Below are 22610 nucleotides of genomic sequence, written 5' to 3'. Positions count from 1 at the left end.
GACCCAGCTTCAAGTGCGCCACGTCCCTTGGAACCAATGCGAGAGAGCAGCTTCGGATGTTAACACACATTTTTGCTGAGTGTTGCTTTTTTTGAAGGAGGGCATGGCTGTACACTTGGCTGGATAACATGGAGTCTATCTATTTTTATCTGGGCCCACAGAAGGGCTTCTGGATGGTGAAACTGCAGAGCAAACAAGTTGTTGCAATTACAAAAGCAAGCCATGCAGAAAATCTTTTGACAATAATGCAAATTTTGAATTTCTTTCAGCCAGATGGGACACCTTAAATGAACATGGGAGAGGTATGGGCGGTAGTATGGCAAGGCTATAAGGCTCACATCTGGCAGTTAAATTCAACCTGGAAGAAAATAGATGGAGTTGGGGTGACACATCAAGGACATTTTCCAGAATTTGAATGTACCACGCAGTGTAAAATAAAGGGCCAACAGTGTACTACTTGCTTAGTATATTTTACATTGACAGAACTATGGCAGTGTGTGTGAATCAGTGACACTAAAAAGGCCAAACATGGAGAAAAAGTCAACAATTTTAATAATTATTGTCATTCCTTTTTATATAAGTATGGACACCTTCCTTCATGTGTCACATCACATATTCGCCTGTCCACCTATCTATCTATCTATCTATCTATCTATCTATCTATCTATCTATCTATCTATCTATCTATCTATCTGTCTATCTATCTATCTATCTATCTATCTATCTATCTATCTATCTATCTATCTATCTATCTATCTATTTATCTATCTATCTATCTATCTATCTATTTATCTAGCTATCTATCTAGCGATGTATCTCATGAAACATATTATTTGACAGGTTACATCACAGACATGTCTTTGTGTGGGCAGCGGACACAAGAATGATACACCAGTGCCCTCAAGTGGACAGTCAATAAAACAACTGTCATTCTCACAGACAATTGGCACCTGCATGTTTTCTCCAAAAATGAATGTCAGGAAAAACTTTAATTTTTTAAGACTACAAAAAATATGTTAAACTTTATCAAGGGTTTGCATATTGATCAGGTTGATATTTAGAATAGAATAGAATGGAACAGATTTTTATAGCCATTGTTTTCAACAACAAAAAGCAGTTCAGCATGTCCCAGAATTATAGTTTAAAATAGAAATATGAATTAGCAAAATGTAAATAGTAAAATATAAAAACATCAAGATAAAGAACACAATGAGGTGAGGTGACACCACATATGGGATATATTATTTGTGACTCTATATGCAAAAAACATGTTGTAGGGGACATATATTTAATGTTTATATTCAAATGTAAAGTCCAATTGATCACTTACAGAGATGTCCATGTCTGTTTGACTATTGATATAATTATATATCTAGGCCAAAGCTTCCAGTTGATGGAACTTCCAGCAAGCATATTAGCTTTACAACAAGATGCCAAATAAGTTGAAAAATCAAAATGAGTCTGGATCTTCACACAACATCACAGCTTAATAAGTATTCAAAGAGATTACAAAAATTAGTTTAACGTGTTATTTTAGATTGTAGGCTCAGCTGTTATTATTACATTTGGAGATTAGGGAAAGCATTTCCCATGGGTGTCCCACGAATTAGAGGTCTGCATTGCTTCCATCTCCCATGACTGGTGAAGTGTAAATGAATGATCATTCATAATTGAAGGGAATAAACATGGCTATGTGAATAGAAGGAGGCTTATCACGTGTAGGCTGTCTGCATACGTTGTGCAAAATACCATTGCAAACGTTGATAAATGTTTATGTTGTGCAAATGTAACTGCCAGTCATATCATCTTGTTTTTACGTAGATCATTTGACAGTAATAAAAATAGGTTAATGCACTTGTAAAGATCCTCCGTGACAAACGCTCTCTGCCTTTTCTCATGAACCCGGTAGCAGTTCTCTTCATAGTGTCCATTTCCGGATATAACCCGTACTACGCATGCGCGAAATTGAATTCTGTGGCGGGTAATCAGTATCAGACAACAGACTTTGTGTTATTCGTTCAACCTCAACAGGACAACCTTTCTGTTATATTACTTTTAATATCTGAAGTGGAGGATGGTTGAAGGTCCGGGCTGTACATTAAACGGAGAGAAAATCCGTTCTAAAGTCCAAAAAGGACAACAAGTGAAGGACATCAGAGGCAGTTTGACAACATCCACTGTGAGTTACGTTATGTCACAATTTGATCTGGGGTTTGTTAACTAGCTAGCTAGCTAGTTATTTAGCTAGTTTCTGCTGCTGCATGCCGTTAACCATCTTGGGATTCTTTACAGAAAAACAACTCCGAGGGAAATGCCTTCCACAGGTTTATTGGATGTCCGTTCGCTGGAGTTGAAACTCTGGGCAAGGAGCTCTTCATGTACTTCGGTCCAAAAGCGCTGAGGTAACTGGGACTTAGTTAGCTAACGCTAGCTCAGTCCGGGCTCCATGGTTTTGGGGTTAACGTTACGCCAAATCCGGTTTTATGTGACGTAATTGGGAATTACTACTAATTATAGGCTACTTAGTAACAGATTTTATTTTGATAACGGCTACTAAACGTAACTAAACTGTTAGTAAAAACCTCCATTATTTAGGACTAACGTTAACTTACATTTGGTTACACATTTTGATTGCTGTGATTTCGCTGTAACGTTAACCAAGATCTATGTGGCATTTGTGTTAATATTGTTTTATTTATTTTTATTTGGCTCATTGGAGTTATAACATGTTTCAATCCTAGTTTAACCATGTAAAGCACTTACTTAGTTAAGAAAAAACTGCTGTATAAATAAAATTGTATTATTAATGTTATTAATATAGTGCCATAGAGGATGTATTTAATGTAACATTAACATTTTTACTTTAATGTCAAATTTGTTTGTATTGTTCGTTGTATGTTGATGGACCTTAAGGAACAAGATAATCTGGATATTTCTTGTAAAATGGGGTGGCCAATATTGATAAAATTATACATGTGATCTCAGATTGCAATATCAATATATAGATAGATACAATTATTTACTATCAGGTCAATAGAGAAACTGTTTATGAACAAAATAACTGAGCATGATTTGTCTTTTTTGTGGCGAATCCAGTGAATCAAATACTAGATACTTCTACAAATATAGATACTTCTGTAATTAATTTGCTTTGGTCACAATAGTCTAACACAGTCAGAGATATTAAAGGCATAACTTTACTGTATGAACGATATTGTATAATTTCTAACAGTTGACACTCTTTAAATTGTCTGACAATAAGTACATCTTCATATAACCCAACCCTAATAGTAACAATTTATGAAGTCATAGTTATTTTAATCATCAAATAAAATCAGTCAGTCAGTCCTCTTTATAGCATATATAACTGTGTTGGTGTGAGTAAGCAGGTAGATTAGTGCCTTGCGTTAGAACACTTCCCCAGTTTGTGTGGCTGTTAATAGACACACACACAAGCTACAAGTAGGTTGGAGCCTGTGACATGTTTATCACTCCCTGTAGGCTACAACCACAGGGCCACCTTCATGTCCTTTTTGTCGCCAAGTCTTATATAAATTGAGACAATGCTGTCTGCTAGTGAAATTTGTCTTTTCTTTGCTTTTTTCTTTGACGCTAACATTTTTTAGAGTCCACTTTGGTATGAATGGATCAATGCGTATAAACCCTGCAGAGAGGAAGGAGAGGACTGGCTCCGTACCAGTGCTGGAAATACACCTGACAAACAACATTGTGTGCTTCTTTGACAGCTCTGTCGAAATAAGGTAACAGGCACACCAGCATAGCCTAGATAGATTGAGGTGAATGAAGTTCACCTTGAGGCTTTGAGTCTCATTCAGTGAGGATGTCCTACATTAGGCTGTCTGAAGACCGTGGCTATTGTTGCATGAAAAACACAGCCTCGACATTTGTCCTGTTCATTGACTGTAAGGTCCTGGTGTACTATTCAGCAGCCAGACATACATTTATTTTTGCCATCTGAAAATGTAACCTATGCTGCCCTATCTCATAGTAAACACACTGAAACAGAATATATGAAAAAGCAGTTTTGAATTGTATAACCTCAAAAAATGCACCAGTTGAGCTCTCAGCACACTTTCAGGAACAGCAGCCATATACTTTCTAAATTCCTCCAGTACTCTAAAACAACGTGCTTGCAGGTTGACAGAGGACTGCGAGCAAAGGGTGAGGGCCATGGAGAGTCTGGATGTGTGCTCCTCTAAGTTCGGCTTCTCCCGCTCTGAGGAGGCAGTGAGGAGCCAAAGTAGCAGGATGCTCTGTGACGTTCTCCTAGACCAGGCCGTCATGCCAGGAGTCGGCAACATCATTAAAAACGAAGCCCTGTTTGACTCAGGCCTCCACCCAGCCGTGAAGGTATGGAAAAGATGATGGATTGTGTACAGCAGAGGAACAAAAAAAAAGAGAGCAAAAATACGAGACAACTTTCACACTAAAAAAGAAAAAAGTGTAAGCCCTTGTATTATTGAGGGATGCATCGAAATGAGACGGGTGAAACAAGGAAATGACAAACAAGCGCATTGTGACGGATGCACACAGATGTGCTTTCCACTGTGTGCAGTTTGGAATTGGAAATGTGTTACATTTCATTTCAATGAATGTATAGTCTTCATCGAGACTCAAATAGGGTTTTTTTTTACCTTTGATTGGTAACATGTTGATAAAAAATCAAAATAAATCACTCATATATTTATTATTTATGATATTGAAATCATATCATGTGAAATGGGAAAGAGCCAATGCTTCACATTGCTTCTAAGGAATAATTTCATTGTATTTGCAATGCTACTATTACTATTACTACAACTGTTAGCAGGGGCTTTGCTCTGCTCCCTTTTTAGAAAGTATAGTTGGGGTTTAAGAATATAACACACATAAGTTTAGGACTTTTGGCCCCTTCTTCTTTTGGGACCATGGCATCTTTATGAGCTTACCCTCCATTATCGAGCCCCTAGGTATCCTGAAAAAGCTGCAAGTGGCCTGTGTTTGAGTGCTTCAGTTCTTCTTTAATTTTAGTTTTTTACACTGTGTGAGCCAGAGTCAGGGTCTTGCTGTCCAGGCTTCAACTCTTGAAAATATTTTGTATGTTATGTTTCTTTGTTGCATCATTTTAAATCTGTTTTTTCTTTCGTTCATGGGGTTGTATTGTTTATATGCCTGTATTATTGATTTGCTGACTGTGAAGTGCCTTTTGTCTCTCTGTTTTGAAATGAAGAGCTAGACAAATAAGGTTTATTCACTCTGCCTGTGAACTGTAACTAACAGTTGCAGAGTTATTCTTTTTTTTATATACTGTAGGTTCAACAGCTGACAGACGAGCAGATCCACCACCTGGTGAAGATGACACGGGATTTCACTCTTCTGTTTTACAAGGTTAGACGTTTGTACATGAATTTAAAACACATGTATTTAAAAGGATGTTGGTGGCAATTGTTGCTCAGCATTTGCAGACACATTTACTTTAGATATTTAGCTGACAGCTCATTTACACTAACTTTCAATAATTGCTTAACTTAAATCCTGTGTTGCTGAGGAAGGAGAGGAAAAAGCCAAAGCGCTACTGCCAGGAGAATACATTTAAAAACAAATGTTCCTGTCCACGTATAACAGACAAATTACGGAAATGTAAAAGTTTTCCTTTTTATGCTTATCTTTTTATTCCCTGGTCTGCCCTCCACCATCTCTATCAGTGTCGCAAATCTGGCTCACCTCTCTACAAACATTACAAAGTCTACAAGCGTCCCCAGTGTGGCCAGTGCTTTCATGTCATCACAGTCTGTCGTCTTGGAGACAACGGCCGGATGACTTACTTCTGCCAGAGCTGTCAGAAGGGAGATCCCAGCGGGGTTGACATCAGGTAGAAATCCTTGTAGACCTTTGGCAATTTGAATGAAAAAAGGGTATTGTCTTGCATTTTTGTCGCTCGAAAATATATGATACCAATAATGTTTCCAGTACCTGAAGTAAGATAAATCACCATGTCTTTTTTCACTAGTTTCAATGGAATGGATACTATGCATTCTAATTCTGTATGAATAATAATTGTTTGGCTTACGTTACATTTAGTGTATTTACTTTTAGAGAATTAATTAAATGATGCTTAGTAATTTCTTTCCAATAAAATGTTCCAATATAGGATAAAACCTTTTTGTAGGCTTTTGATTCTTCTTATTACATTTGAATGATTTTACTTTAATACCAAACTGTAAGTTTGGTGTCATTTTTCCAAACCTAGTCTTTGCAGAAAGTTCCAAAGCCTTTTAGATAATATGTTCACATTTAGAGAGGCCATCTTTGCAGGCAGATGGGCTTGGCAGGGAGTGGGAAGTGTTATGAGGGGGAAATTAATGCGCATATAAGGCTGTGTTTGCCAGACAGGGCACAGGCTCAACACCTCCTGGGTTGTATTTGAGCAAAGCTTTGCGAGGGGTTAGAGCCTAAAGCCCTTACAGCACATTACATAGCTGATAAAGCAATCTGTGAGGAAAGTTTCCTGAAAGCCGCTGCTACTTTCCTCCTCTGTGGCTGTTGGCATTGCAGACTTGCCTTCTTGTCAAACACAGTTGAGCTTCATGTCAGAGTGCTAACATGTATGCTTGGAGCAATTATATGAGACACGTCGCATTTCTTCATCCTCAGCTTGAACTGCAAATGTTTGTATTGTTAAAGTTGCCTCTTCTCTTTGCCTATATTTTCCATAATCAGGTTCCAATTAAAGTGTTTGAATATTTTATATTTGTCGCTCATTTTGCATTTGCAGTTCCTAAGCACTAATCAAGGGACTGTTTGTTTGCATGTGCACACATTTAAAATCATTCTGGTAAACTGTAAGGTAATAGTCGTGCTATCACCAGACCAAGCTAAGCTCAATAGATTTGAGATTGAGCGTTGGTCTGTGGAGTCTGCTCTGTATTGTTTCTGCACAAGAGGCGTGACCAACGGGGATAGTTCAAATAACTCTGTACACAACTGGATAGTCCTTTAACCAATCATACCAACGATTAGGGTGATGCAGCGACAGCTGTATCAACCGGTTGCCGCGCTTCTGTGGCGTTCGGTGGCTGCTATGTTGAATGTAGACAACTTTTCAAAAGTTTTTCAACTGTATGGTCATTTTGAAGATGTAGTTTGTAATATGTTGTCTACCATCATTGATATAAACGGGGTGGACAAAATATTAGAAAATGTGGAAATGAACCAAACCTTTTGTCTGTCCTCATTGATGTCATGTTTCTTTTAATAGTGTTCTCAACGTGTGTGTCTGTAAGTAATCTTATTTCTGCGTCAGTGCACATGTTTACTTATTAGTATGCCTATTTTAGCAACAGAGGTTTATAAGGATCACCATAGTCACTCTTGTGTTTCCTTCATCTAGTAAGCTCCCAGTCAGAAACAGTTTGATTGGCTGGGCCTACAATGAGAGAACCAATGACAACGTGGCTAAGAAGGAGGAAGAAGACTGGGCCTGTCAACTCTGCACGCTCATCAACCAGCCAGCAGCAAAAGCCTGTGATGCCTGCCTCACTCCAAGACCTAAGGGTGAGTGAAATGTTCTGTTCTTACAGTCACTGGGTTTAATGGGGTGACAGAAGGTCCGTGTTAGGAAGATATTAAATAATAGCTGTAGTTTAGTTGTTTTGCTGAATAGTCCCTGAATGATACTGTTGCAACTGCAACCCCTAAGTACTTCTGAGTAAGGCACCAGACACCAAGCTGTTGAAGTGAAACTACAGTCAAGCAGTCAGCCTGACGTGTGAGCCTGTGTTTGTGTTTGTGTGTGTGTGTGCGTGTGTTATATTGCTGCACAAGCTACAAGCGTGTCTGTCCGTTGGCCATTTTTCTTTGACAAATCTTGAAATACATTATGGCAGCCGTGAACTAGTGTTTTAGAAAAATGTCCCCGGGTCTCTCTGTTGTAACCACCAAACCACAGTTGAATGGTTTACTTTGTTGTATTAGAGCTTTTGTCTTTTTAGGATGATACTGCCAAATTTCTAAACAGGTATTTTTTTTGTTTCCCAGCTGATTGTACAGCTGTCTGAGAATCACTCAAGACTACACTCTACCCAAGGTTTATCTAAGCAAGGCTAAATAGCAGACTATGTCAGACTTTTGGCGTTTTTCCACTACATGGTACCCTCTCGACTTTACTCGCCTTTTTTGGTTTTCTATTACAGAAAAAGTCCCTGGTACCTGCTACCAGGTACTTCATTTAGTACCACCTCAGTCGAGGTTCCAAGCGAGCGTTTTCTTTTTTGACTCCTGCTTCTTTTGAAACTAATCTTGTTTTTTGGCTAGGGCAACAGCCGCGTGTGTGTGTGTGTGTGTGTGTGTGTGTGTGTGTGTGTGTGTGTGTGTGTGTGTGTGTGTGTGTGTGTGTGTGTGTGTGTGTGTGTGTGTGTGTGTGTGTGTGTGTGTGTGTGTGTGTGTGTAAGAGTATAGCATTGTCTGTGAGAGTATAGTCGTGTATGTAAGAGAGTTTAGTCGTGTATGTAAGAGAGTTTAGTCGTGTATGTAAGAGAGTTTAGTCGTGTCCGTGAGACAGTGTTGTAGTGTATGTGAGAGTATTGTCAGGCGTTGACTCTTGCAGTTGGTTCAGATAATGTCAGTTTAATTGAGGTTACTGTGTAGAGACCTTTTTCAACTTTGACAAAAAAAAGAGTATTTTAATCCCCCCTGATTTGCTGTTTTAAAACAATAAAACATGATAACCTTTTAGGGGTATACATACTTTGAGTTTTAATAGAGTTGTCAACTGTCCAAAATAGGAGTAAAATGAGTCTACTAGAACTAAATGTGCATACATGTACAAAGTTCCCTGATTTGCATTTGTACATTTACGCCTTCTACTATTGACCACTAAGCTGCTTCACTAAAACAGTTGGGGGTTAAGTGCCTTGCTCAAGGGCACATTAATGGTTGTCGTGGGAGGTGAGAGTAATAGTTATTCACAGCTCAGTGTTAATGACTCTGATGTCAGGCATCGTAGTTTGCTATTACCGAAGACATAAACTTATTTTCAGAGGTTTTTTTTAATGTGGGGGCTTATTTCAGAGTTTTGCATAAGGGCATCTTCAGCACAACAGACTGTGCAGCATTTTATTTAACGGAACAGTCTGGCAGTCTGCTGCTTACTGGTAAATTTTATGGCAAGATAAGCATTTAAAGCCAACAACAACCTGCATTTAATGAGAGCAACCAGTTCATCGGAATAAGCTCCAGCTGCCGAACATAAAATTAATTTTGTACTCTGGCTCTAACTCCACAGTCCACAAAGATGACGTTAACACAGAGGCATCACCCTTCAACGCTGATTTGATTAAATACCCCTGCACTGCCTTCAGTAAGCCACAAGAGGAGCTCAAAGTCAACTGGAGGAGTGCATTCGGCACTTCCACCCTTGTTTTCTCTGACTTGAGCAAGAAGCCAAAGCCTGTAAACTCCCCACTCTCCCCAGCCGGCAGTCATTTGAATTCCTTGGCGTCAGAGCGAGGTTTATATAAATACAGCGTCTGCCAAGGGACAACAAGCCCCAATTACGCCTCTGGTGGCTGGCAGAGGCAAAGTGCCGAGCTGTCCAATGGGGAATCACTGGCCTCCTACAGTCACCCATCCAAGAAAATGAGAATTGATCACAGTCCCTTTCCCAGTAACAATGCTCGAAATGGAGCCCCCAACTCAGGGTGAGTGAATCTCTTGCTTGGCTGTTCATGAATAAGTTTATAACAAAAGAAGTTTTTTTGCAACCTCAGGGAGATAAGTGGGATTAAAAAAAAAAGCATCCGTCTGTGGAATTTTTAATGCCACATTGTTAAAAAAATAAGGTTGGATTGATGAATAGCCGTAGTAGGATATTGCAAACCATTATTTACCAACACATATCACCACACACCGTTAAAGAGAGGTTGTTTTTTTGCTAATAAGCTTTGATGGGAAAGGTATACCTGTTTTTTTATTTTCAGTTTATTTCAAACTATTAAGACTTTTTTTTCCCCACTTCTGTCAGTATGCGCGAACTAAAAGCGACAAGCCCCAGCTCCTCCATTTCTTCCAGTCCCAGTGTCCCTTGTTGTGCTTCCCATTGCCGCCCAGCTGTCCTTAGAGCCGTCCACAAAGAGGGGGAGAATAAGGGACGACAGTTCTACGCCTGCTCTCTTCCCAGGGAGACCAAGTGTAACTTCTTTGAGGTGAAAATGGAAAGCAACTTATCTCTATGGCATTGTGTGGCCTGGAAAAAAACACTATAAATGATTTGTTTTAATGTATGAAAGAAAAGTTTACAAAAAAGTTTATATAACCCTTATTTTCTCTGTGGCAGTGGGCTGACTTGCATTTCCCTTCTTGTCACCATGGGAAACGCTGTTTAATGAGGACAGTTCTGAAACTGGGACCCAACAATGGCCGGAATTTCTACACCTGCAGCTTTCAAAAGGGTAAACAGTGTGACTTTTTCCAGTGGGCAGAGAATGGACCAGGGGTATCCATCCTCCCTGGTTGTTAGTGTGTTTTAGCAATGTCTTACTTCTACATGAAACCCAGATGCCTATATGTTCATATAACTTAGCGAACATGGAAAGGGAACCGATAACTCATCGTAAAATTTGCAGATTTGTACTAAACTATACATTTATGGGAGAATAACAAAATCAGCTGTATGCCCCTGCATGCTGAACCACACGTTTGTACAAAACTGTTGCCTGATGTACTTAAGTATTTGTTTCCATTTGGTTTGTAACATGTCCTATCAACGTCCATCTTTAACTTCTTTGCCTGCCAAGGGACAGGTCAGAAGTTTGTGTTGTATAACGTTTTTAGTGATTGCTGGAGGGTGACCTTACAGATGTTTTTGAATTTGATGTTTTCAATTACTACTACTACTCAATTACTTGTTTTTACAGTTTATTCAGGAATTAAATCCAAATAATCCGCATAAAAATACAGGAGGTTAATTAATTTATCATATAAATCATAGACTATTTAAACAACAATCATAGACTATTTAAAAGCAGTCCACAGATTTCAGGAGGGGTGCATCTGACTCAGAGTCTGACACCATGTAGTGGAACTGGGAGAGACCAGGGGCTTTGTTACAGGCCGCACCTTAGGAGATCAAAAGAGGAAAATAATGAAACATTTTTACTTCTTCTTTATTAAGGCCACATGTAAAATTGGTGTTAAAATCCAGATTCATTTATCATCAAATAATGCCAAACAGGCTTTCATGCTCAGTGTCCAAGTGCCATTGATCAATTCTTTGTACATAAATAACCATTTAAAAAGAAGCTTTTGAGATAACAGCAACCGGTTTTATTTGTCATACAGATATGTTAAATGTTCAGGCCAAGTCCATACTGGATTTTCATGTAATCATCTAATCTTAAATAATCTTTTATTTCTAGAACCTTTTATTATGAAGTCTGAATTATTTATAGAAAAATAAAAGCAAATGCAACTAAAAAAGATTGCCCTTATCAGTGTGATATGTGCATAAATCTCTCTAGATGTGTTTGTGTCTTAGTACCTTTGGCAGTAGCTGAACAGTCTATTTGTGAACCTTAACACTCACCATAATGGCCACTTGTGTTAGCACAGATGATGGCTCCAAAGAACTCTGAGTAATGCCTCTTGATTCTGGAAATGGCCGTCTTGCAGGCTGCCGAGGGATCTGCCCCGGCCCTCATCAGCTCCACAGCCAAATAACTGTTGGCAGAATAACGTGCAGTTCACGTGAGGGAAAACTAACAAGTGCTGTCAGGGCTACCAACCAGGGTGATGATGGGTCTGTGCTAGCGCCTCGTGGTTATGGCGTGGGATAAATCGGATGAAAACAAATGTTGATGTCAATAAACGGTGATTAAATGTTTTTTTTTTTTTTTTTAAGTAATACTTCGAGCCTCGCTCCAGGAGAGTTGACTCGTCACACTACTTTTTAGGTGTTCCCATGTGTGTAAAATCAGCAAATGGGGAAAAATTGCAGTAATTTACCATCACCACAATGCAAATTGCATGCTCTACACAAACACTATGTGTGCCATTAACTCCATTAGGCTAGGGTCAAATGTATAAAACAAGGAGTAACATATTGCAATTTCCTATAATTGCAGTTTTTGTAAAAGTTTGAGATTTTAAAGTGGAAAACTTATCGTAACCTTATTCCCCAGTGAATACTTCTGACGAGAGACACTGTTCCATGGTAGTTTGTTAGGTGTTATTTTCCACCAAAGACAACAAGCCAATTAGTTTAAGTAAAATTCCCCTTTTTGGAAATAGGTACTACGTATTTGAATATGTCTCATAACACTTGTTAATGGGAAGATTCTGGATTTTTGGGCCAGCAGATACAGGACCATAATACACAAGAGATGACATTTTAAGACGGCTTATTGGCTGATGATGTGTTACTGCTTTATTTGGACAGTGAAGTCTCTAGGAAGGCTCGTAACCATACATTGTGTGCGTCATGGGGAATGAATGATAAAACCTCTCCAGTTCACTAGTAGCAAGGTTTTTCTTGAAAAACCCAACCCCAAACAGGAAGTAACTCAAAAAACTGATTTAAATATGCGGCCACTTAGGTGTGGTTGTGTGTGACTAGGAATGTAAAGCTGAGTGCAACTTTAAAAATATATATATATATATATTCAGTTTGTACTCCCCAAACTATTTTGGATAAATAAATCTTACAAACACAACCCTTCTGAGACTGGCGTATTCTCACAGCCTGGAAACAAACGGAAGCTTTAGTCTCTAAAAAAAATCTTGCCTCTTCTGGGCAATGTAAAAATGACAGTTTTGGGGCAATGTAGTCATGCTTCCACTCGTTATTGTTGCACTTGCAGCAAAAGATTTACACCAGAAATGGGCTGTTTAAAAATGTGTCACAGATGTCAATATTCTCTGAAACACAATTCTTATGTTAGGGAAAAACCCACGTAACAGTCCTACTATTCAAAGAAGTACCAATGAACCCTGGTTATAGGTGCACAAAGGAGTTGTGATCCAGTCAACATGTCTTATGGAATTAAACCAACACTGTTAGAAACATTCTGACAGATGACTATTAATAATAGGAAAATATTTGCATATACATTTCAAACTGCGGAAGAAACCATGAAACCAGCAAACAATAGGTACCTTGGCAGAAAGCGCATCATGAGGTCTCCATCTCCGGTAGCAGCAGCCCCACCAGCTGAGCTATCTGCATAGGCCCCCGCTCCAACGATAGGAGAGTCCCCTACACGACTGCAGGGCAGGAAAGCACAATGGGTTTAAACATTGAATAATGCCACATGTCAAGAAAGAAAAACCTGTTTAAAGCTATAATGTTTAGTTTCTTTTTCCTCCGTGGGTGGTCACGGGTGCACCCGGTTTAAAAAAAAAAAAAAGTTTGCATTTTAGAAGCTTAAGAAATAGACAGTGGCAGCTACAAACCCACATGCCTAAGAAATTGGTAAAGTAGGCTATATTTCAACTCAGGACAACGCCACTTCTCACAAATACAGATAGGATTGGTGATGAGAAGTTTAACTGACACATAATCATAACAAGCTTCGCGGGAAATTTAAGAATCAATGTCACCCTGTCAAGTAGCTCCGATCTTCACTGTTATCTGCTTCTTACAGGGCATTGGTGGTGGATGTTGATGCACTTGCATCATTAGGTTTTGCTTTTTTAATAACAAATATGTCCATTTTAGTCTCACTCTGATTACCTCATGCACGCACTGTATTAATGATTATGCCATTAATCCACGTACCCTGGAACTTTGTGAGTTAGTCCATTGGTCGACGTACCAGCAGCCACGTGACCGTCTTTATCAAGAGCAACCATTCCTGGTGCAAAAAAAAAAAGAAGAGTGAAATTGAAATGTCATCCATCACCAGGCTATCCTAGTAGCTAAAGAAAGCTCCACAAAGTCGTTTAAAGCCTTTGTGCAAGACAGTGCTTATACTGCTGAAGGTTTTTGGAAGCATATTACATTTCAAGCAACTCCAGGTGCCCTGACCAGAACACAAGTCTAGGTCAGACCATATTAAAATTCGGGCAGGTAAAAATAAAAACCTTTTGTAGAAGCAATAATTAAGCATTTTTATTTTTTTGATCTTAACTTCTGGACAGAAACACAAATTCAAGCCCTCCAAACTGAATTATTCCCTGCTTACGTATACTTCAGTAGGTCTGTCTATGGTCCTTTTTGGCACATTATGCTGCTAAACTCTCATTAATGTCTAGTTTAATTAAGTGCTTACATACTGTATAAAATGCCTGAGGAAAGCTGACCTAACATTCTGTGTTAACATAAAAAAAACCTACCTATGGTGTCATGGGAGTGTGCATTAGCATGCTGCGCCCTGATGTTCTGTTTCACTGTTGCCCTGGGCTTGTAGGGTCCACAGGACTTGGAAGGATCTGGAAGCACATTCTTTTGACAGGGCAGAAAACATCAGTTTTGGCACAATTTAATAATCCTCTGAGTTAAGCACACTAGACGCGTGGGAAATTGAAGGCATTTTCTTGGGTTTGCTGTCATGTAATGAAAGAAAACTATCAGCACTATTGTCACCAACTGGTTTGGCAGTTAATAAAAGGGGATTTTATTATGATTTAACTTTTTTTAGGTATCTTATTTGCAGTGACTAAACCATTAAATTAATTCCTGCTGTAGCCATAATGTGTCCTTTTTATCAGTCAAATCTCATGTTTTACTGAGACAGACAACCTACATGTAGCATACCTGAGGGTAGTGTAGTCGGAGAAAAGCTTTCCCTGTCTCTCTACCTCAAGGTGTCTTCTCTGCTCTTATGAGTGACTGAATGTAACAGCTTGACCTGCAGGGAGGTTTTTAAAAGTTCATTCTGCTCCTTTGATGTTACACGGAAGTGGAATTCTGCTAGAAAATGTCAAATTTTGAGTTTAAGTGAACAGTCACAATATGTGGGGCAAAAAAGGTAAACTTCAATGGTAAAATGTCTTTTTATATATAATGTTGTTGTTGTTTATTTGTTTTGTTTTTTAAATCTGCATTACCTTTGTATAGGGCTTCAATCATGCCAACATTATATAACTTCATGGCAGTAATTGTTAAACATTCTTTTCTTTTAAACATTCTCTTTAAGGTACTTAAGGTACAGTTATTGTCCTTTATACTGTGTCATCCATGTTTGTGTCTTGTACCGTGTGGCAGCATTTACTTCTGAATGCTTTCTACGTCTTGACCAAATCTATTACACATTTTAGTATGTGCTAACTAAATGAAGAGGAGACAGTGACGTTGCCACAGGCGGTAACAACAACAGTATCCTTCCCCAAAGGGATGCGTACCTGTACTGTACATTTGATATATTTATGATACCAGGATTTCCAATGGAATTAATGAGATTTAATTCGCTTGTTTCTTAGTAAGTGAATTTTCTTTCTTGTTTTTTTCCTGTTTTTAGTATCCTACGTCATAAGAGACTCTGTGTCTGGAAAGGTTGTGACCCATAACCCTAACCCCTTGTTGTGATGTATTTGTTGTGCTGACCACATATAATTAACCCCACTTGTGTATACTGATTGTGAAATTGCCAGAATACACACTAAAGAATCTGGCATCTTGCATGAAATGTCCGTGGGGCCATTTCTAAAAAGTCAAACTGGAGTGCTGTCCCCGGTATTTCCTTTTTCTTATTATTGAACTTCTAATGGACTGATTGATTTGCATGAACTGGGTGGTAGAAGTGGTACGATTTGACTCTTGCTCCACCGTTGTTGAGATAACCTTTAGTAACTCCTAAGTTGAAGTGACCAGATGTGTTTTAAAGGGTCCCATGGCATGAAGATTTCACTTTATGAGGTTTTTTATACATTAATATGAGTTCCTCCAGCCTGCCTATGGTCCCCCAGTGGCCAGAAATGGCGATAGGTGTAAACCGAGCCCTGGGTATCCTGCTCTGTCTTTGAGAAAATAAAAGCTCAGATGGGCTGATCGGGAATCTTGCTCCTTAGGAGGTCATAAGGGGCATAAATCATTGTGGGACTGGCTCTAGTGGCTTCAATTTTGCATCAAGGCGGAATTTTTGGAAAAAGACTTCAGATACACAATTAGGAGACTACTAAGGTCTATATAAAAGATACTTCAGATACAGTAGTAGGGGACCACTAAGGTCTATATAAAAGAGACTTCAGATACAGTAGTAGGGGACCACTAAGGTCTATATAAAAGAGACTTCAGATACAGTATTAGGGGACCACTAAGGTCTATATAAAAGAGACTTCAGATACAGTATTAGGGGACCACTAAGGTCTATATAAAAGAGACTTCAGATACACTATTAGGAGACTACTAAGGTCTATATAAAAGAGACTTCAGATACAGTATTAGGGGACCACTAAGGTCTATATAAAAGAGACTTTCAGATACAATATTAGGGGACAATTAAGGTCTATATAAAAGACTTCAAATACAGTACTAGGGGACCACTAAGGTCTATGTAAAAGTGACTTCAAATACAGTACTAGGGGACCACTAAGGTCTATGTAAAAGTGACTTCAAATACAGTACTAGAGGACCACTAAGGTCTATGTAAAATAGACTTCAAATACAGTAGTAGGGGACCACTAAGGTCTATGTAAAATAGACTTCAAATACAGTAGTAGGGGACCACTAAGGTCTATGTAAAATAGACTTCAAATACAGTATTAGGGGACCACTAAGGTCTTTGTAAAAGAGACTTCAGATACAGTATTAGGGGACCACTAAGGTCTTTGTAAAAGAGACTTCAGATACAGTATTAGGGGACCACTAAGGCCTATAAAAAAGCACCATGTCATAGGACTTGTAAAGAATAGCAACAACCCAGTGTGTAGGACAGAGCAGACTTTTTTTATGGACTTAAGTATGCCTGTCAGTTGTTCTACTTATTATCAATCTTTTAGAAGCAGCACGCCTATGGCCATCACAAGTGAGGAAAAACACACTCTAATATACACACACGCACACACACCTTTCGATAATTAGGTTGGCAGTTGCCCTTCAGCCACTGTGAGAAAATATTCACAGATGTGTTGGTAGTCAGGTCTTCAGCAATGAAGCCCATGTTTTCAGCAAACACAGAAGCTATAAACAGAGAGGTAATACTTTCAGGTCAAGTTACACATTCTGGTCCACACTGACCTTGGGTTATAGGAAAACAAAGGGTCACAAACAAAGGAGGGACTGAATGCAATCTCATCTCATTAAGGCTTGTACCTGTGGCTTGTGAGGGAGGAGAAGTCCTACATCGCTACTGTACACAGCAGTGCTACAGCAGTGACCTTACCCACTCGTATTTTAATTAAGACTATTTTTTTCAATCAATGAATTGAATCTCACTGGCAAAACATGAAAATGTCTTTTTTTTCTGAGGATTTGCTGACAAATGAGCCATATTATTTGGTTAACAAGTCACTTGCCATAGTGGAATAAAATGTTTTTATAATGGCCATTAGTTTTCTTTAAATAACCTGCAGAGATATATTTATATATATATTATACTGTACATCTGCCGTGCATTCATTGCTAACTGCTGATGTTAGTGACGTACGAATCAAAGCACATTTTGTGTTTGCAAAAACGTGTTGCAAAAACATATGAAACTCCAAGGGAAGATAACTAATCCAAATTCAAATACCCAAAAAAGGGGTCCTTTCAACAGATGTCTTCTTAATCTCAATAATAAATCAATAGAAGAATAAATAATCAGTGAATTGAATTTACATGCATTATGTTGGTTAAATAAGTGGATTTAGCATTGCTTTGTTAAGATTATCCCCTCCAACAATAACACTAATAATTTGATATATTATATGTATACTTGTCTGCATTAATCCACACATACCTGACTCTCCCACTAGCAGTGTATGGTCAGTGTGCTCCATCACAGCTCTTGCTACTCCAATGGCATTCTTGATTCTTCTCAGGTCTGCAACTGCACCCACCTCAATTGTATCCCTGGTAACAGATAATACACAGAAGAAAAACATTACTACTGGTTTAATGTACACAAGTTCTGTCCAAATGTAATGGCGTTTTTGACCTTAAGTAACTTACACATCATGGTTGAGCTGGACTAATGAGTCAAGTCCATAAAATGCTACTCAGACGAACATCAGTACCCAGTGTCTGACATTATTAAATTAGGTAGTGATACAGAAAAATAGAAACCCCCTTTACAGTGTGATGCAATGAACTTGAAATGCCCTGCAATAAATATGGCACCTGTTAAACCTATAGCATAGTGTCCAGTTTTGTTTGAGATAGACATAAGTTGCAATCTACTTTTTAAATCTGTAGTTTGTTGTGGTGATTTAATGGATTGCATCATAGAGACGTTTCTAATATTTTTCCACCACAACAAACTAAAGTTGTTGTATCAAATTCTGCCACACACAATATCAAAAATGTAACATTGTGTTTTAAAGATTAGCCAGACCAAGTATTTTTGGCAGGGATGTTCTATTGGACTGTATTATCTGGACATTAAACTGTACAGACGTCGGTCATTGTGCTCAGTTTCAAGTCTGCCGGTGACTACCCCTGTATTTATGATGCAACTACTGTATATTGGATACTGTGTGGGATACTCACCCCTTCCTACAAAGTATGTAACTCAAAAAAAAAGAGTATTTGTTTCTGCAAAATAGAAGGCGGAACATACTTTGATAGAGTTATAATAACCAACTGCTTGTTACCCGTCATCGTGAGCTGACATTTGCCTCCTATGATGACGATAAATGTTTGTTGTTAAGTTGTATGTGATAACTGTCAAGCTTTCAGATCCTGATGAGAATCTGAATCAGTGCTGTATTAGAGAAAGGTCAACCAGTTATAGGCTTGCTGTAAAGGTAAAAGATGCATAGACAGCACCAGCACAAATTGTAACAGTAATACATGTACTGACAGCTGCAGGTACCTAATTAGAGTGGCAATTATAAAAGCAATATAGATTATTTCTTTTCATCTAAAGCTCTCTTTATTCTTTTTTTATGTTTTAGGGAATTCAGAATAACAGCAGCTTTCATCAAAAGTGCTTAAACATAAGATTTGCAAGGATAAAACTGTTCTGTCTTAAACAGCTGCTTTTAAGATGCACAAATGCAAGCTGGATAGAAAAAAATGACAGCTGTTTAAATTCCAACTGCTTACGCACATATGCCATGTGTACAAATCTTCTGCTGTCAAACTGCTTCATTATGCTGCATGACAAATAGTTTTTACCATGTCATTTCCTATTTGTACTTTCAATTAAAGTGTTGTTTATGTCCAGGGTTTACCCGTTCATGATCATGGCATCCAGCGTGGTCTCTCCAGACTCATCGGGGCTCCCGCCATAGCCTACACTGCCATCACACTGTTCCATTTCACAGCGGGCACAGCCCTTCTCCACTGCGTCCAACACCGAGCCACCGGACTGCAGGGCACTCCATGCTACAGTGTAAAACCACACAGTGGGACATCATTAATACTACAGGCTACAAAACAGCCATTACAGATAAGACGTAAACCCCCTTCCACCGGCCTCATGATATTACAGTGAATTTTGGCCATGCTGTTGTCATCCACCATTCATTTTGGATTCTTTGACTTAATCTTGGTAAAAGGTTAGGGTCACTTATAAACAACGATGCTGAGAAAGAAGTGTGTGTCCTCTTCGGAGGAAACGTTACTGTGACACAATTTACATCTTGGTTTATAGCAATTTTGACAGCTAATACAGAATTTGCAAACTCCATATTGCTTCGTCTTAGCGTAATATGATGTTGAAAATAAATCTGTAATGAATCTGGGTTTTAAAATGTAATATTTTCTCCTATCCTAGAAATACCAAACAACAATAATCTCCCAACTTGGCCGTGCTTTCTTTGAGATTGCGATTTTTAAAAAGTGTTAAATAAATACAAGCCATTAGTCCGGTGTACATTTCTAGGCGGTTCATATGATGCATGAGATGACCAGTACGATGTCTTCTAATTAACAAAGAATGTGAGCTGACAAGCATTTGGTCAATGATCCCCCAAGTGCCCATGGGGGATCAAAATACCAACTGGTAGCACTGTCACCAGCTTGCCAATAAATTCTCAGACCATCACACTGTGTTTGGCAGAAGACTACCACAAATTCCTCCTTTTATTATTTATGATTTATCCATCTATAAATTCTGTCTGTCTACCGTCTTTGGTAAGTGCTCTTGTCTCAGCATATAATTCTTTTTTTATATCAAACTCAGCATTACAATCCTTTTCACTTAGAAAATGCAGCAGCATGGAAGAAGAGATTAGGCAGCTATTGTCAGCTGCTTCTGTAAGCCCCCTAGGGAAAAGAGATCTGCATGAGGGGATCAATAGTAGGGGCTCAGACTACACTTTTAAATATCTACCCACAGAACAGATAGATGGGTCAATTTTTCATTTCTATACCCCACTCAGGGAAAAGAGTTGATGTACATCGGATAAATATTAGGGTATCCATCTATCAAATGGGGCGATTTTTAAGTTAACTTTAATCATCTGCAGGTTTTGATGCGTTGCTGAGCTGTGCACCTGTTGGAAATCAACTTGACAGATAAGTCGCAAGTAAAGCTGAAATATTTTCAGTTTCAGTTTGAACATGTCTATTGTATCACCCTGGAGGAAATCAAATAGAGTTAGCACAGATGTGGCAATGGTAGTTGGTTCTGCCCATTTCCTATTGCCACCTTTAACTTGGATGGTCTACAGTTAAGCTGTAGTGAAGACACAAGTATATTTCAAAAAAAGCACTTTATAATAGTGTGAGGGGAATCTCCTTAACATACTGGTTATAGAGCCTGCCAGGCATTGCACTGCATCGGGCTGCACGATATGAGAAAAATGCACCACACATAGGCCTACAACAAGGGTTCAATCTTGCAGTCATAAGTAAACATTTCAGTTATTTCTATTATTAGTAAATCAGCAGATCATTTTCTTTATTAGACAATCAGTTGACAAAAATAGGAAAACATGCCATTTACAATTTCCTAAATCCCAAGGAGATGTCTTAAACTCTTTTTTGTTTCACCAACCAGCCAAAACCTGAAGAGACTTTAATTAATTTCACATTTGAGAACCTGGAATCAGAGAATGGCGGATATATTTAATAATAATTTACTGAAACAATTAATCGGTAGATCAAAAATAGTTCCTGATTAATTTCCTGTCAATCAACCGATCGTTTCAGCTCTACCGTTTCCTACGAATTATAATCAGTAATGAAATTAAACACAATATTAATCAAAATAATTAAGAAGGACAAAAATAAAAAGATTATCGCCATTAACGCCTATTGAATTGAAAACGTCATCACTTCATTCATTTAGTTACAACTAGGCCTACATGTAGTTCTTGGGGCATAGCTGTTATTGAAGAATATAAAGTACCGCTAGATGCATTCCACAACACACAAAGCAGAGGATATCCTAGAATAACAGCTCTAGGAGGATTCCTGCATAAAAACACTAATTTACAGAATACTTTTGAGAACATTTAAGATCAATATGATCAAATATAACAATTTGCACATCACTATAGATAATATGTTGATGTGGTATACATGCACTAAATGGAGAGATGTCTGAGTGAGGGGGCTGCCCACAGAAAGGCGCTCCGAGCCATTGGGGGTTAGGTGCCATGCTCGAGAGCACATTGGCAGTGCCCAGGAAGTCAACTGGCACGTCTCCAGTTATACCAGTCCGCCCCCATACTTCGGTCCAGACGGGGACTTGAACCGGCGACCCTCCGATTTCCAATCCAACTCCCTACAGCCTGAACTACTGCCACCTACTACTAGTTTCAGCTTCAAATTGAATGTGAAAGTTCAGTAAAACAGAATATTTGCAGAGTAGCCTTCTGAATACACTAGTCTAGCGTATAAAATACAGTATATTACAGCAATTAAACTGATGTGTCCAATGAATTATTTCAGGCCCAGGCACATAATGGGTTGGTGTTCAAAGCGGGGAAAAAAACAAATAACCAACGTACAATAGCCTATGTATATTACTTTTGGGTGCGTTTGTTTGTGGGCAGATGATTTGGGGTAACATTTCTCGATTAAACTCTAGGCTGGACTGAGTGAAACTTTTAAACAGTTCCGTGGAAACACGTAAATAGGCTAACGTGTGGCCTACCTGCAGCCGTTGCATTCTTGAATGGCCACGTATTGATCACGAGAGGTAGTGATGTATGCCCGAGTGGAAACAGTACCGTTAAAGTGGCAATCAGGAGCGACACAAACATGTTGTCCTGACAAAACGCTGCATGAACATTACAACGACAAAGAAGACTTGCTAACGTTATTTCCTATTCATTGCTACTTTTCACGCCACCGTAGGTATGTATTGTCACAGCAGAGTGCGCAACATAGGAAAGTGTAACACCTAGTATGTTCGTCGTTGCTGGTTTAGGGGTTCAATGCATGGTTGTATTAAGAGAACATCAACTTCCTTGTTGTGTCACATGCTTAGTGGGCGGTATTTTTTAAAGGGGCAGTACGAATACAATATTGGGAAATAGACTGATAGTCGGTCGGGAATGTCACTCCCCAACGAAAGTCGAGT

The 22610-nt window shown here is 38.7% G+C and overlaps 2 protein-coding genes across 3 annotated transcripts; one reads left to right on the top strand and one right to left on the bottom strand.

Moving 5' to 3' along the window:
- The first annotated feature begins 2074 nt into the window (after positions 1-2074).
- On the top strand, positions 2075-10874 carry neil3 (nei-like DNA glycosylase 3). Of its 2 annotated transcripts, none has more exons than XM_034884005.1 (10): positions 2075-2179; positions 2293-2402; positions 3627-3761; positions 4158-4371; positions 5314-5388; positions 5706-5872; positions 7391-7554; positions 9284-9698; positions 10046-10202; positions 10334-10874. In XM_034884005.1, exons 1-10 carry the CDS (start codon positions 2075-2077, stop codon positions 10514-10516), a joined length of 1725 nt encoding a protein of 574 aa, XP_034739896.1. In that variant the 3' UTR covers positions 10517-10874. The 2 variants fall into 2 exon arrangements, with proteins under 2 accessions (XP_034739896.1, XP_034739895.1); XM_034884004.1 differs by having other exon boundaries at positions 10022-10202.
- Positions 10875-10887: 13 nt separating this feature from the next.
- Positions 10888-22475, bottom strand: aga (aspartylglucosaminidase). Its single transcript, XM_034884003.1, has 9 exons — positions 22182-22475; positions 19309-19462; positions 17874-17986; positions 17001-17113; positions 14329-14437; positions 13772-13847; positions 13150-13257; positions 11582-11715; positions 10888-11115 (listed from the first exon to the last, which is right to left on the bottom strand). The coding sequence occupies exons 1-9, from the start codon at positions 22288-22290 to the stop codon at positions 11015-11017; spliced, it is 1017 nt and encodes a 338-aa protein (XP_034739894.1). The 5' UTR covers positions 22291-22475; the 3' UTR covers positions 10888-11014.
- Positions 22476-22610: the final 135 nt, after the last annotated feature.

This window comes from Etheostoma cragini, chromosome 10, assembly GCF_013103735.1.
Source record: "Etheostoma cragini isolate CJK2018 chromosome 10, CSU_Ecrag_1.0, whole genome shotgun sequence".
Classification (NCBI taxonomy): domain Eukaryota; kingdom Metazoa; phylum Chordata; class Actinopteri; order Perciformes; family Percidae; genus Etheostoma; species Etheostoma cragini.
This window is presented reverse-complemented; position numbering and strand designations above follow the sequence as displayed.